The 16315-nt window shown below is 40.1% G+C and overlaps 1 protein-coding gene across 2 annotated transcripts in view; it reads left to right on the top strand.

The window, feature by feature from the left end:
* The first annotated feature begins 5506 nt into the window (after positions 1–5506).
* MN1 (MN1 proto-oncogene, transcriptional regulator) overlaps positions 5507–16315 on the top strand; it is an 86186-nt gene continuing 75377 nt past the window's right edge. Inside the window, exon 1 of one of the 2 annotated variants that reach the window (XR_013263837.1) lies at positions 5507–9235. Coding sequence is in view for 1 of the 2 variants with exons in the window: in XM_077461410.1 (XP_077317536.1) it covers positions 5749–9235 (3487 nt within the window). In the remaining variant the exon portion in view is untranslated. The remainder of the gene's footprint in view (positions 9236–16315) is intronic. The other variant, XM_077461410.1, reaches the window with a different exon arrangement.

Here is a 16315-nt window from a genome sequence, read left to right as displayed (position 1 = left end):
ATCCAGCCCATAGTCTGGACTTACTGAGGGCAAATAGACTAGACACTTTGCTATGTAATTGCACTCATTCCCCCCAGAGCTTAGTGAATGTGGTGAAGCTTTACTTTGTAAAGAATACCCAATCAGGTGCAAGGAAGGTAAAAAAAAAGAAAGTAATTATTTGCTTGCACATAATTGGATGATGGAAATCAGCACATTCACTAAGGCCTGATTCCCACCTATGCGTTTTTTTTCCCAGCGCATTTTACAGTCCCTTTAACATGGTTTCCTTTGGGACACGATCGCATCTATACATTATTCAGCCAATGCGTCTTTGGAAAGGGTCAGGGACATTTTTAAACGCAATGCGGTGCATTTTTGGTTCAATGGACACTCTGCGGAAACGCATGTAGTGCGTTTTTTTATGTGTTTTACGTTTTTTAAACTGCCTAACAGAAACCATCTCTCCTGAATAATAAATGAATAAAGAGTGCAAAATGCATATGCAAAAACGCACTGTACAAAGCACTGCAGAAACAGATCAAAAGCAAACTGCATAGGTGTGAGTCAAGCCTAAGCTCTGGGGAAAATTAGTGCAACTGCACTTGCAAAAAGCCCAGCCTATTTGCCTTTAGTAAATCCACCCCCAAGTTGTGATTGATCAAAACGATTGAATCAGCAAACAATCAAATAATCATACCCCCCACCCTTCTGATTTAGATTTAATCAAACTGAGTTGTGGGAAATTGATTGGTTGTCTTGCATTGTTCAGGATGCTTTGTTTGAGAATTTGACTGTAGTTCGATTGATCCTATTATAAAGTGAGAACAGAGGTGCAATAATAATAATTTAATAATAATAATTTATGATCATACTATCGATCAAAATCCACAAATGGGTTGACGACTTTATATATACATCTATATATAATCTATTTTTATATATATATATACTATAGATTGGTTATTCTTATTGGGAAAGATGGATCGGAAAACAAATCAATTGTTTCTAGAAGCCTGCATGGCCACCTTAACCGCTCCATCCTATGGGTCAATGACATCTTTACTGACTGTTATTATGGGGTTGATTTACTAAAACTAGAGAGTGCAAAATCTGGTGCAGCTCCAATCAGCTTCCAGGTTTTATTGTCAAAACTTAACTGAACAAGCTGAAGTTAGAAGCTGATTGGCTACCATGCACAGCAGGGGTTGGTTTACTAAAACTGTAGAGTGCCAAATCTGGTGCATCTGTGTATGGTAGCCAATCAGCTTCTAACTTCAGCCTGTTCTGTGAGGATTTGACAATGAGCCCTCATTCACATTGGAGTGATTTGTCAAGCGATGTGACCAAGTCCCGGGAAGGATTTTGTTTGACTCCTCTTTGCAGATCCTCTCCAAGTAATTAGGATTTTGAAGCTAACGTTTGGCAACTGGAACCTTCAGCTCTCTCCACATATTTTCTATCAGATTAAGGTCTGGAGACTGGCTAGGCCACTCCAGAACCTTAATGTGTTTCTTCTTGAACCGCTCCTTTGTTGCCTTGGCCGTGTATTTTGGGTCATTGTTATGCTGGACTACCCATCCATGACCCATTTTCAATACCCTGGCTGATGGAAGGAGGTTCACATTCAAGATTTGATGGTACGTGGCCCTGTCCATCATCCCTTTGATGTAGCAAAGTTGTCCTGTCCCCTTTTGTAGAAAAACAAACCCAAAGCATAATGTTTCCACCTCCATGTTTGATGGTGGGGATGGTGTTCTTGGGGTCACAGGCAGCATTCCTCTAAACACGGGAGTTGAGTTGATGCCAAAGAGCTTGATTTTGGTCTCATCTGACCACAACACTTTCACTCAGTTCTCCTCTGAATCATTCAGATGTTCATTAGAAAACTTCAGATGGTCCTGTACATGTGCTTTCTTGATCAGGGGGACCTTGCGGGCACTGCAGGATTTCAGTCCTTCGTGGCATAGTGTGTTACCAATTGTTTTCTTGTTGACTATGGTCCCAACTGCCTTGTAATCATTGACAAGATTCTTCTGTGTAGTATTGGGCTGATTCCTCACTGTCCTCATGATCATTGAAGCTCCACGTGGTGAGATCGTGCATGGAGCCCCAGACCGAGGGAGTTTGACAGTTATTTTGTGTTTCTTCCATTTGCAAATTATCGCACCAACTGTTGTCACTCTCTCACCAAGCTGCTTGGCGATGGTCTTGTAGCCCATTCTGGCCTTGTGTAGGTCTACAATCTTGTCCGTGACATCCTTGGACAGCTCTTTGGTCTTAGCCACTGTGGAGAGACTGGAATCTGATTGATTGCTTCTGTGGACAGGTATCTTTTATATAGGTAACAAGCTGAGATTAGGAGCACTCCCTTTAAGAGAGTGCTCCTAATCTCAGCTCATTACCTATATAGAAGACACCTGGGAGCCAGGAATCTTGCTGATTGATAGGAGACCAAATACTTATTTCACTCATTAAAATGCAAATCAATGTATAACTTTTTTGAAATGCGTTTTTCTGGAAATTTTTGTTGTTATTTTGTCTCTCACTGTTAAAATAAATCTACCATTGAAATTATAGACTGATCATTTCTTTGTCAGTGGACAAATGTACAAAATCAGCAGGGGGTTAAATACTTTTTTCCCCTCACTGTACTTTTGGTCTGACGTTGGTACGACTTGCACTGACTTCTGATAAAGAAGTTGCATGCAAGTCGCGCCGAAGTTGCAATGTGTTCTGACTTCAAAGTCTTGTGACTTTAAAGTCATGGGCAGTGTGAACCCAGGCTTAGCTGTGGATTCCGCGCCTCAAAATCGCAACCCCTTTGATGGAAACCGATTGTGGCGTATATGTTAAAATGGAGTTCTAGCTGTTTCTGTGTTTATTAAAAATCAGCAGCTACAAAAAGTGTAGTTGCTGACTTTTAATAAACAGACACTCATCTGTCCCACGGTCTAGCATTGCGGCCCCCCAAAGCCTCACTCCTCTACCCCTCCTCTCCACGGTGCCGGTATTGTAAGTGTGGGTACTTGGCTGTGATAGCTTGCAGCTTCACAGCAGGGTGTGCACTGCACATGCGTGAGTTGCGCTGCGCTGTCCTGAATGGCCGGGCAATTTTCTGGGACAAATGAGGTGTCCCAGAAGACTGCAGGGAGGGAGGGTAAGAGGAGGAGCTGCCTAGGCGGCAAGACCAGAAGTGGGAGCTGGGTACCTGTCAAAACTAGGTACCCACTCCCCCTCTCCCCAAAAAAAATACATACATAAACCGGAAGATCCACTTTTGAGTTGAACTCAGCTTTAACAATGCAGTGCGATTTGCAGAATCGGATTGCATGGGTATTCAGCATCCTGCATGAGTTTGGTGTGATTTCATGGCTCAAATCGCACCCTAGAGACACTGCATGTAATTGGCACTGTGCGGTGTCCCATATTGCATCAGTGTGAACCTGGGCTAAGCCCTGGAAGCTGATTGGTTTGTATGCAGAGCTGAGTGAGTGCAGAGTCCAGGGTGTGAGAATAGAGTGAAGCAATGTAATTGGGGTGAATATTGTGGGTGATCTCCAGGCTGTGATTGGGATGATGGAGGTGAATATTTGGAGTGATCTCCAGGCATGTGATTGAGGTAATGGAGGTCAATATTGGGGGTGATCTCCAGGCTGTGATTGAGGTGAATATTGGGGGTGATCTCCAAGCTGTGGTTGAGGTGAATATTGGGGGTGATCTCCAAACTGTGATTGAGGTGAATATTGGAGGTGAGATCCAGGCTGTGATTGAGGTGAATATTGGGGTTGATCTCCAGGGTTTGATGGAGGTAAATATTGGGGGTGATCTCCAGGGTTTGATGGAGGTAAATATTGAGATGATCTCCAGGCTGTGATTGGGTGATGGAGGTGAATATTGGGGGTGATCTCCAGGGTTTGATGGAGGTAAATGTTGGGGGTGATCTCCAGGCTGTGATGGAGGTAAATAGTGGGGGTGATCTCCAGGGTTTGATAGAGGTAAATATCGGGGTGATCTCCAGGGTTTGATCAAGGTAAATATTAGGGGTGATCTCCAGGGTTTGATGGAGGTAAGTATTGGGGGTGATCTCCAGGGTTTGATGGAGGTAAATATTGGGGGTGATCTCCAGGGTTTGATCGAGGTAAATGTTGGGGTGATCTCCAAGGTTTGATGGAGGTAAATGTTGGGGTGATCTCCAGGGTTTGATGGAGGTAAATGGGGTGATCTCCAGGCTGTGATGGAGGTAAATATTGGGGTGATCTCCAGGCTGTGATGTAGGTAAATATTGGGGTGATCTCCAGGGTTTGATGGAGATGAATATGGGGGGTGATCTCCAGGGTGTGATGGAGGTAAATATTGGGGGTGATCTCCAGGGTTTGATGGAGGTGAATATTGGGGGTGATCTCCAGGGTTTGATGGAGGTAAATATCGGGGTGATCTCCAGGGTTTGATCAAGGTAAATATTTGGGGTGATCTCCAGGGTTTGATGGGGGTAAGTATTGGGGGTGATCTCCAGGGTTTGATGGGGGTAAGTATTGGGGGTGATCTCCAGGGTTTGATGGAGGTAAATATTGGGGGTGATCTCCAGGCTGTGATGGAGGTAAATATTGGGGGTGATCTCCAAGGTTTGATGGAGGTGAATATTGGGGTGATCTCCAGGGTTTGATGGAGGTGAATATGGGGGGTGATCTCCAGGGTGTGATGGAGGTAAATATTGGGGTGATCTCCAGGGTGTGATGGAGGTAAATATTGGGGGTGATCTCCAGGGTTTGATGGAGGTGAATATTGGGGGTGATCTCCAGGGTTTGATGGAGGTGAATATCGGGGTGATCTCCAGGGTTTGATGGAGGTGAATATTAGGGTGATCTCCAGGGTTTGATGGATGTGAATATTGGGGTGATCTCCAGGGTTTGATGGATGTGAATATTGGGGTGATCTCCAGGGTTTGATGGATGTGAATATTGGGGTGATCTCCAGGGTTTGATGGAGGTAAATGTTGGGGTGATCTCCAGGGTTTGATGGAGGTAAATATTGGGGGTGATCTCCAGGCTGTGATGGAGGTAAATATTGGGGGTGATCTCCAAGGTTTGATGGAGGTGAATATTAGGGTGATCTCCAGGGTTTGATGGATGTGAATATTGGGGTGATCTCCAGGGTTTGATGGAGGTAAATGTTGGGGTGATCTCCAGGGTTTGATGGAGGTAATTATCGGGGTGATCTCCAGGCTGTGATTGGGGTGAATTTTGGGAGTGACAGCTGCCAACACTGGGGATCACCAACTCCAGGCAATGCATTAAGGAGACCCCCCATTCCTCCGGCTCCCCGGTGGCAGACAAAAGGATACCGCTGGCGCTGGCCGTGCCCTGGTAGGAGCTGAGAAGTCAGCGGCAGTGGCTGGGCTAGGATGGCAATCAATGGCAGCCCGGCGTGCTCGGTGTTGTAATAGATCAGGACCACCTTAAGCGCAGGCCACGCCCCCTCCTTGCTGACATTGGCTGGCCGCTAGTGCGAGGAATGGATTGCTGAAATGCTAAACTTGTTGCTCGCTGATCGGAGGGGAGAGGAGACACACAGTCACACATCGGCACAGCCAGCCTTCTTCTTCTACCATGAGACTTGTCACCGAGCCCGCTCCGGACATCCAGGAGGAGCGCTGATCACCCCCATCCTCCTCCTCTTCATCATCCTCATCCTCCTCCCCGGTCCCCCCAGCGCACCATGTGAGCTCCTCCGTGTCCCCGATCGCTGCATGCTTCCCCCCTCCCGGGAATGATGTTCGGGCTGGAGCAGTTTGAGCCGCAGATCAATAGCAGAAGCAGCAGCACTAGCAGCAGCTCCGCCGCCGGCCAAGGAGAGAGGAACTTCGCCATGAGCGCCCACTTCAAGAGCGCTGCCTTCCACCCCGGGGGCACGTCCGGGGCTGTGGATCCTGCCATGGGAGCCCTGGGCGAGCCTGCCATGCTGGGCATTAACCTCAACCTCAACGGAGGAGAGCCTTATGGATACCATACCAGGGGACACTCGGATCTCCACCCTGCTGGGATGCAGCCTGTCCATGGCTTCTTCAACAACCAACCTCCTCATCACCATCACAGTCACCCCAACCCTCACCAGCATCACCCCCACTTCCCTGCCAACTTTGCTGGGCCTGAGCCCACCGCCTCCTGTCTGCACGGTGGCCGGCTCATGGCTTACAACAACAACCTTGGCAACCAGCAAGGCTTCGGAGAAGGCTACGAACAGATGCCCGAGGGCCAGCAATCGGGTGAGGGCTTTGGACAGCAGAGATCGGGCAACCTACCCGATTTCCAGCACGCCAACTCCACCGCCTCCAACCACGCTGTCCCGGCCCCTTGCCTTCCCCTAGACCAGTCTCCCAACCGTGCTGCCTCTTTCCATGGGCTTCCTGCATCCACTTCTTCGGATTCCCACAACCTGGAACAAAGAAGGATCCACAACCAAGCAGGCGTCGATGCTCTGGAATACAATTATCCCAGCGACGGCCCGTCCGGACACTTTGAGGTACCTGTGTTTTCTCCTTCCGAATCCGAGGGTCATTACGGTGCTGGTCGGCAGGTTCCCAACAGCGCCTTCCCCGGTGCTTCTGTGTTGCCTAGACCTCCCGGCATGGTGGGCATGTCCAAAGTTCACCCACAACAGCAGCAACAGCAGCAGCATGGGGTGTTCTTTGAGAGGTTTGGAGGTGCTCGTAAGATACCTGTGGGCATGGAGCCTGCAGTCAATGCCAGACACCCCCTCCTCCAACAGCAGCAGCAGCAGCAACAGACAGGTTTGATTGCCAGACAAAACTCATGCCCGCCAGCGATTGCCAGGCAGCAGCAAACTGAAGGCAATACCTCTAACCCAAACTTGCCAGACAATGGACCAGTAATGCAGAACCAGCATACGCAGTTTGAGTACCCCATTCAAAGACTAGAGAATAGAAATATGCATCCCTATTCTGAGTCCATGTTCAATATGCAGCAGGGACCTCCGCAACAACCTCCAAATCAAAGATTGCAACACTTTGATGCCCCATATATGAATGTCACCAAAAGGCCCAGGTTTGACTTTTCAAATAATCACGGGGTTGAGAACTGTGCTGCCTGGAATAACAACAGCATTCACAATGCCGGCATTGACAGTCACCTTTCTCCCTCCACCTACCCTGGCCTCCCAGGGGAATACCCTCCTCAAGTGCCAGACAGCTTCCCCCCTGGCCCAGCTCTACAGCACCCAGGCTCGGATCACCAGTCATTACAACAGAGACAGAATGCTGCAATGATGATTAAACAAATGGCTTCCAGAAACCAACAGCAAAGAATGAGACAAGCTAATTTGCAGCAATTGGGCCATCATGGCGATGTTAATCAAAGCGGCATTGTCCATGGAGGTCAAGTGGGGAGTATTCCACCGCCTAACTTTGATCGTGAAGGAGGGAGGATTGGTAGCTTTGATCCTCAGAATCCACATGTAGGCCAGGAAAATGCTTGGTTTCCTGGACCTCACCCACCAGGTGACATTTTGCAAAGGAGAATGGCTGGGTCAAATCTCCCTACAGATCCTACATCCCATGATATTAATTTGCAGCAAAATGGATCAAACATGCTTTTTAGGCCGGGTGTCAACAGAATGGGTATGCAGGAGCCGCTGGGGCTACCAGGAGAAGGACATGTTCCTGCCTTACATTCTCCGGGTATGCACTCACAGTATGGAAACAACATGGCTAACCTTTCCCAAATGCAATCACCGGGAGGTGGTGTGGGCATGAACAGTACCCCAGCTGACAGAAGGGGCGCTCCAGACTTTGCAGCACCAGCTATAGGCCAACAGCCAGGATTCCCATTTGTTGGATCAAATAGACAGACGACACCTCATAACCCACCTGGTGTAAATTCATCCCCGAGTTCATACCCACCACAGTCCGATTTTCAAGCTAGCCAGCGCTCAACAGCCAGCAAATTAGGGGCACTTTCACTTGGTTCATTCAGTAAGGCTAATGCAAAGGAAAACATGTTTGGACAAAGTTGCTTAGCTGCCCTTTCTACAGCTTGTCAGAATATGATTGCTAGCTTAGGTGCACCAAACCTCAATGTGACATTTAATAAAAAAAGCCAAGCAGAGGGAAAGAGAAAATTGAGCCAAACAGAGACTGAGCTGAATGGCAACAGTGGGAATAGCTCTACTTCTGATTATTTCTCTGGGGGCTCTTCTCAAGGCAATCAGGGTCCTGGTGCTACAACTAATAACAGTAAATCTACAGGGCAGAGTGGGACATCGCAACCCACACAGGGAGAAACTAGTCTTTCCCCAAACTACAACATTGAAGTCACTCCTGGCAATGATGGCAAACCAGTGACTGGAGGTGGACGAGGGAGGGGTCGGAGAAAAAGAGACAGCGGACATGTAAGCCCAGGTAACTACTTTGATAAGTATTCTGCAGACAGTGGGGGCGCAGTTGTGAGCCCAGGGCAGCAGGGCCAAACTGCCAATCAAGTAGAACCTGGTGGCACTCCTCATGATAAGCCCCTGACCTCTCCATCTTGGGGGAAAAGTAATGAGCTACTTCTGAGTGACCAACCTGACCTCATGTCATCTTTGGACAGTGGAATTCAAAGTGTGACTAAATCAGATAGTAGCTCACCTCATGTTGACTTCTCCGAAGATGTCAACACCACTTATGGCAATGAAGATGAAGTTTCTTCTAGTTCAGATAATAACATATCAAAACCCAATAACTGTCCTTTGGTAACAGGGTCTCCAAAAATTCAGCGGAGTGAACACGGACTTCTTAATGGACAAAAACCCATGGGTCTAAATTTACTAAATAACACTACCTCTCTCCCGGACAGTTATGGGTTGAGCAGTACCGGGGCTGGCCACCCTGGCACCCCAGGGATGGAACAGGTCCGCACTCCTACTAGCACATCGACCCAGGATGAGATTCACCCTTTAGAGATACTCCAAGCACAGATCCAGCTTCAGAGACAGCAGTTCAGCATTTCTGAAGACCAGCCCTTGGGGATGAAAAATAAAAAAAGTGACTGTACTGCTCAAAATGTGGACAGTGAATTGAACAGTTGTTGCTCTGACAATGTCAAAAATTCTATGAGTACGATAGACCTTGACTCTCTCATGGCAGAGCATAATTCTACCTGGTACCTGCCTAATGAGAAATCATTGATGGAGGGAGAGGAAGACGACAAGTCTATCACACCTTGGGAAAAATCAAAGAGCCAACAAACCAACAAAGAAGGTATATACATTTAATTATACACTTTGTGCATAAGCTGTTTCCTCCTTTAGGGATGTTACCTGTTAAAAATGCCTTTTCTGTTAAAAAACAAAATATATATCTATTCTTGTCAAAGGAATAGCTTCAGTACTTGATCAGCACATAATAAAAATCAAGCCACATATTCTTAGAACCTCATTTTAATTAATTTTCTATTTGCTAAGGCTAGCCAGTACAAAGAGGCATTGCTGGAACCATTTTTTTTTTTGCAGCCTGATTAGGCAATACTTAAATTGATCTTTAAACCCAGAAACCGTTTTTTTTATCTATCAAATATCACTTCTTGGACGTTCAATTGCAAAGTGTGCATACAAATTTACAATCCTTTATTTTTACCTATACAAAAGAGGAAGTATTCGTTCCCATTATAGTCCTGATAAAATGCTATCAGTTAATTAATAGGAGCTGCCTGCAGGGCAAGGACAGAGGGTAATCAATGTTTACTGTTCAATTTACCCTAGAAGAGATATATAACCCTTTACCTTATTATCATTAGGGGTTACCACCTTTCACAAGTGTATAGTAGCATACTGTGCATCTGTGCTGTGTATATTTACACACTTCCATACATATAAAGAATGCTTAATATTTCAGGTTGTACATGGGAACACGATTTTAGTTTTTGGTTCATTTACCTGAGATGCCATGTGGTTTATTTTCTCTGTTAATTCTGCAATAATCTATTGTAAATTGTACAGCTTTATTGTGTGTGTGTGTGTTTGTGTATTTTATATATATATATATACATATATATATATATATATATATATATATGTATATACATGTTTGTTTATAGTAAATATATATGTATATATGTATGTATATAATAAATATATATATATATATATATATATATATATATATATATATATATATATATATATATATATATATATATATATATATATATATATAAAATATAGAGTTATATATTAGTACACACACACACACGCATGCAATCATACTTATTTGGATTCTATGGGATGTTTTATTGAATGTTTTATTCATGTTGAATAGCTTTGTTATTCTAAAATCATTCAAGGTTTCTGAAAACAACAACAAAAGAAAAAAAAAAACTTTTCTGTAATGTATTTATTTCTTGCATGAATCTATTTTGTATGTTTTTGAAAATGTGAAATGCAATCTAATATAACTTTATTTTCACAAATCCCTCAGTTTATTGTCTTTGCTTTATTTTTTTTATTTTTATTTTTTTAATTCCTCCACATTTTCAGATGCAGGTTAGGGTTGTGTGTGGATTGATGCTTGGTTATTTTAGATTGATTCCCCCTGTTACAAGCGCAAGGTGAAAAGAAAAGCATCACATTTAATCCAATCTCTTGCTCTTTCTTATTTTTAATAGGCAGCACTCCATTCAATATTGTAATACTATGGGAATCACAGTTTGGTTTCTAAATAGCTGTTTTTTTTGTTTTTTGATTTTTTTTTTAATACTGATGTGCTCTAGTCTGACATTTGCTGGAGTAGACCACTGCAGGATCAAAAGACTTAAGATATTAGGGAATAGGTTAAAGAGAAATAAAAAGAGAGTTTGGATGGTTTAAACGTGCATCATTTAATGGCCATGGTTTTGGCTGGCTTTACAGCTTTGAGTTTTGAAGCATGAATAGAAGCCCCCGCTGTTTGCCTCTTTGTCCCTGTTTAATGCTCAGCTCAGGAGGGCCACTATTTGAGGAATGAATCTTTAGCATGCACAGCAGACTCCAGAGCACATCAGCATTCCCCATGCTATGCTCAAGCCACAGCAGAAATTGCTGTGTTTGGGGCCCTTCCTCTTGAATTGGAGATGGGATTATTTGTGTTCTATGGTGCTCTCTACATTAAAAAATAAATAAATATATATATATATATATATATATATATATATATATATATATATATATATATATATATATATACATTTTTTTTTTCCCCCACATCATTACTTATCTTATACTTTTTTTTACGTGAGTTCAGCCATGTCTTTTATTTATTAGCTTATTTTGTTAATAGTCTGTTTATAATTATTTATCATGGCTTTAATTAAATTAGCTTTAGGAAAGGCTACTTTTAAAGTTTATTTTTCATAAAAATGTAATAAAAAAAAAAATATATATATATATATATATATATAAATTTAGGTCTATATGTAAAATATATCTATATATAGCTATATCTATATCCTATATAGATAGATTTAGATCTATCTTTATAGATATATTTCTATATATAGATAGATATCTCTCTCTCTATATATATATATAGAGAGAGAGAGATATCTATCTATAAATATATACATATACACACATTGTTTTCATCTTGTATGTATATATTATTGTGTTTGTGTGTGCCCATGCATGTGTATGAAATACATATAAAACTTTGTATGTGTATATCACACATATCTGAATGAAGTGTTTATAAATATTCCATTGACCCCATTGGTAAACACAGCCTCGGAGTTACCTATTGTTTTAATTTATGGGACATTTAGGCACCTTTTTAATATTGGAATTTTTTTGTTGCTGCTTATTTCTTATTAACAATAGGTTTCTTATAGTTTGGCTATACAGTGTGCAAAATGAATCAATATACAACAATTGTTCCCTGTTCTTTCTCAAAGCCATTTTCTGTTTATTATAAGTGGCCACAAGCATTTAACCTCACTGCATAACCTTTGCTCTCCAGTGACACGTTTTTAATTTAAGGGAAATAATTTAGACCATTGAAACAAAAGTGAATTAGGAGATGGAAACAGAAGGGGGGAAAAAACATGTAAAATATGTTTTGTATTTTTCTTTAATTAATTTTAAAATTGCATTTAGATAAAAATCCAACAGTCTCCATTAGACTAAAGCTTAGAAAGGTGTCCAAGTGATGCCAACATCTTACCTACTGGAAAAAAAAAATTATATATATATATTTTTTAATATAATAGTCAAAGTCGGTTTAACTATATGTCATAGCGATATTTTTTTAGAATCTGTGTAACATGGTAATATGTGCACGGGGAAGGATGAGCTTTCGGGGAAGGATAAGCTTTGGTGATGAAGGGGTTAAGTCCATTATGTTTTTTTTTTCTTCCTTTCCTTAAAATTCCTAAGGTCTCTGCAAATGCCTTCATTTGACATTTGCTCTGCAAGAACATGTAACCTAAAACCACACAGGTGTTAATCGAGCTGGATGTAAATGGATACAAGTTGCCCTGGATGTGTACTATCACATTTTTTTCCCCTTTATTTTTACATTTTTTGTAATTTTTATTGTTTTTTTACATTTTTATTGACTACTTATTTGGCTAAAACCCTCTGATACATCTAATTAATGATCATTTTTACACACTTAGTGGTTTTTTTTTTTAGACCATTTCTTTCCAGCTGACTTGGCTTTACTCATTATAAACTTAAAAAAATGTTTAAAGTGCTGTTTTTGAGACTAAAGTATTAATTACCTTTCTTATATGTCTCCAAAATAATCTGTGCAAATACATGAAAAATAAGGGAATATTATTCTTTGTATTAGCTAGGTAATAGCTGGTGCTATAGTTCTTTTTAAATGTAAAATAGTCATCTATGAAGGATTTGTATACAATAGACTTCATGTCTTTTAATAAATGATTTAGATGAGCTGATTGCACTGATAAAGAGCAGGCAAAGATAATTCTCCCAGTGAACATTTGAAAGAGCCTGCGCTGATCCTTATGTCATACTGTATGGTGAAGGCTAAACTTTTTGTCGTAATTAGCCATCTTACCCCATGGGCAATTAAAGTATGTCTAAATTTCAATAGTGGCAGGGCATACTCTGTGACAAATTATAGCCATTAGCCAAAATGCTGTTAAATGTAATTTAAATTGCTTTTTATTTATTGACTTTCAAGGCTAGAGTAGCTGAACATTTTTGCATATTGTTTCAGTTGAAAAGATAAAAAAAAGACGAAAAAAAAAAAAAAAGTCTTCAGCGTCTTTTAAAGATCACCTATAAATGTTAGTAAATATCTTTCCTTCTGCTATATCTTGTATATAATTCCATTTGTTAGATTTTTTTTTTTTTTAACGCAACTCTTTAATATATGATGTTTATAATAAATAAAAAGCTGAATTTTTTTTTATTTTTTCTCTGCAGTAAAAATAATAAAATGCATATGTATATGCCATGAAAATACAAATAGTTATTGTAAAAATCAGGTATGATAAGGGTTATAGTAAAATATGTTTATGGACTTTTATTTATAGGCTTAAACAGTTGAGGCAGCGTACGGCCTTACGTAGCAAAATTCCAATATGCAGGATTTAAAAAAAAAAAAAGTGAATTTATAGGTAGGATCCCCCTCCCCGCAGCAAAAACTGCAAAAAACTTTAAAGCTGAGGAGCCGGTAAATGCCCAACTCTTGCTATCTCTCTGGTACATATATTTTTTATACACCTTTGCATTTTCAATGAATGGAAATACATTCTACGTATGTGAGCATGGAATTTTGTAGTTTAGCTTGTTAAACTATTTGTTATTGCACATTAAGCCTGGTAATACCGCTGGACTATGCGATAATCATTATTTCACGCATCGACTCAAGAGTCCCCCAACCAGATGGATGGGAAGTTGTCATATATTTGATTATATCATTTAGACATGGCTTTTGATCTGTTATTTTTCTGCATGAGTAAGGAAAAACTGTTTTGCCTTGATATTTTGCTGCACTCTACAATTGGATTTAAGTGAAGTGTGCCAAAACTTCAAATATTTGGCATATTGTTGCTGTAGGTGGTATCAATATACTGCAAAGTTATGATGTTTGCAGCTAAAACAACACTGTTATCGCAATAATGATAAATACAGTTTTAGATGATTATATTGCAGGTTCTTGAATGTTTTTTATTATTTTTTTTTTTATTTATTTTGCTTGATATAGTAGGAAAACATGCTCGTTATCACTAATCTTTGATAGGCATCTAAAGATGAACAGTAGTAATGTTAAAATTTTGGCAAAGAACAGATCTTGTAAATGTCAAAAGTTCCTACGTGGCACATATTATATGATGGAAGATCAGCTAATAGTCATAGGAATTGATGTTCTCGCCTTCTTTCAGATCTCCACCCACTAATACGTCATTTAAAGCAGGGTTCAAAATTCAATATTCTGATCCTATGCTTGCTGTATAATGCTGTATAATGAGCTGTCAAAGAAGGGTGGGGAGCAGTCAAAAATGTCCTGTTAAATGACAGTAGGTTTTTTATTTTTCTTATAGCCACTAACCTCCTAAGATGTAGCCGTGATGTCATAGTTTTAAAGAAATAAACCAGATAAACACGCAGGGGCTGATTTGCTAATGGAGAAAATTTCCCTCAAATTGGTTGCATGTTTCCAGTGAACACAGACTGGAATGAAAATTGCTCCTCTCCTAAATTAGCCCTCTACTCGGAATTAAGAAGACAACTAAATTGGACATATCTCTATTACTAGTATTTTTTTAAATTTCCTGACTACTTTTAATTTTTTTTTTAGTAACATTTTTAGTTATACATTAATTAAAGTTTACAAATAGCTTGTTTGTCTATTTTTACAAAATATAAAAAATATTTGGCTGCATTATATTGCGCAGTTCAGTGTTTGGACAAGGCTGAGAGGCCTTGCATATATATGAACCATCAAATATGCGCGGACTGAGAATTTTATATTAGGAACAGTACATATTGTTTATTATGGTCGTAGTCTGTTTTGATATTTAGATAGCTTAGATTTATTTTCACACGTTCTATCGATCTATCGCTCTTATCTATTGCTCCTTCACACATACTTCCCCGTCTGTCTTTATTCATCTATCTATCTATCTGTCTGTCTGTCTGTCTGTCTGTCTGTCTGTCTGTCTATCTATCTATCTATCTATCTATCTATCTATCTATCTATCTATCTATCTATCTCCATCTCAGTATCCCCATTCTATCTATCTATCTATCTATCTATCTATCTATCTATCTATCTATCTATCTATCTATCTATCTATCTCTATCTAATTTTCTAAATTTTTCTCTATCTATCTATCTATCTATCTATCTATCTATCTATCTATCTATCTATCTATCTATCTATCTATCTATCTCCATCTCAGTATCTCCATTTTATCTAGCTATCTATTTCTATCTTATTTTCACAATTTTTCTCTATCTATCTCTATCTTATTTTCACAATTTTTCTCTATCTATCTCTATCTTAGTATCTTAATTTTATCTATCTATCTATCTATCTATCTATCTATCTATCTATCTATCTATCTATCTATCTATCTATCTCAGTTTTTTTTTATCTATCTATCTATCTATCTAGCTATCTAGCTATCTACCAATCTATCTAGCTGTCTTGATATAAGAAAAGGACATTGGAACATACTCTTAGGTATAATGTAAATATATTATAAAGCAAACCGACACAATTTTTTTTTAACACCTTTTTTATTCTTTTGTTAGCAAAAAATCTATATTCCAGATCCAGAAGAGGCTCAGCTGGGGGTTAGATGGTAAAATCAGATATGAATTCCACTTAACACTATAATACATGTTTCACAGAACAGCAAAAGCATAACAAAAAAAAGTTTTATGCCAAGTTGATGAACAATATTCACATGCAGTGTTATTTTTTTTGTACATGTTTTTTTTTTTTTTTTTTACATGTATATGTATGAGCTTCTGGGATCATGCACCCTCTGGACACTGCAGTCATTTGAACAGATGACTAATGTTATATAGGATTTGCCCATGCCTTGATTGATTGGATGGGGTAAACGTAGGCACCCACCCATCATTTTATTAAGTACATAATAACTCGTTAAATCACACCTTTAACTTATTATTGCAGTTAGACCATTTTATAAGCCTCTAACCTATTATTAGAGAAAAAAAAAATATAGTACACATACATACATAAAACCCACAAAAGTCAAAGTGACAATACTGAACGCCTACATACCCCTCTGATTAGACCTTTCAGTTTCAAGTCGTGTTCTTTCTACCCGTACCATAAATTCCAAATAACAGAGTTATGGCAGAA

This window comes from Lithobates pipiens, unplaced genomic scaffold (genome assembly GCF_037356315.1).
Source record: "Lithobates pipiens isolate NorthernLeopardFrog02 unplaced genomic scaffold, aLitPip1_a1.2 Scaffold_3, whole genome shotgun sequence".
NCBI classification, from domain to species: Eukaryota; Metazoa; Chordata; class Amphibia; order Anura; family Ranidae; genus Lithobates; species Lithobates pipiens.
Note: the sequence above shows the minus strand (reverse complement) of the source record. Positions and strands in the feature narration are given on the sequence as shown.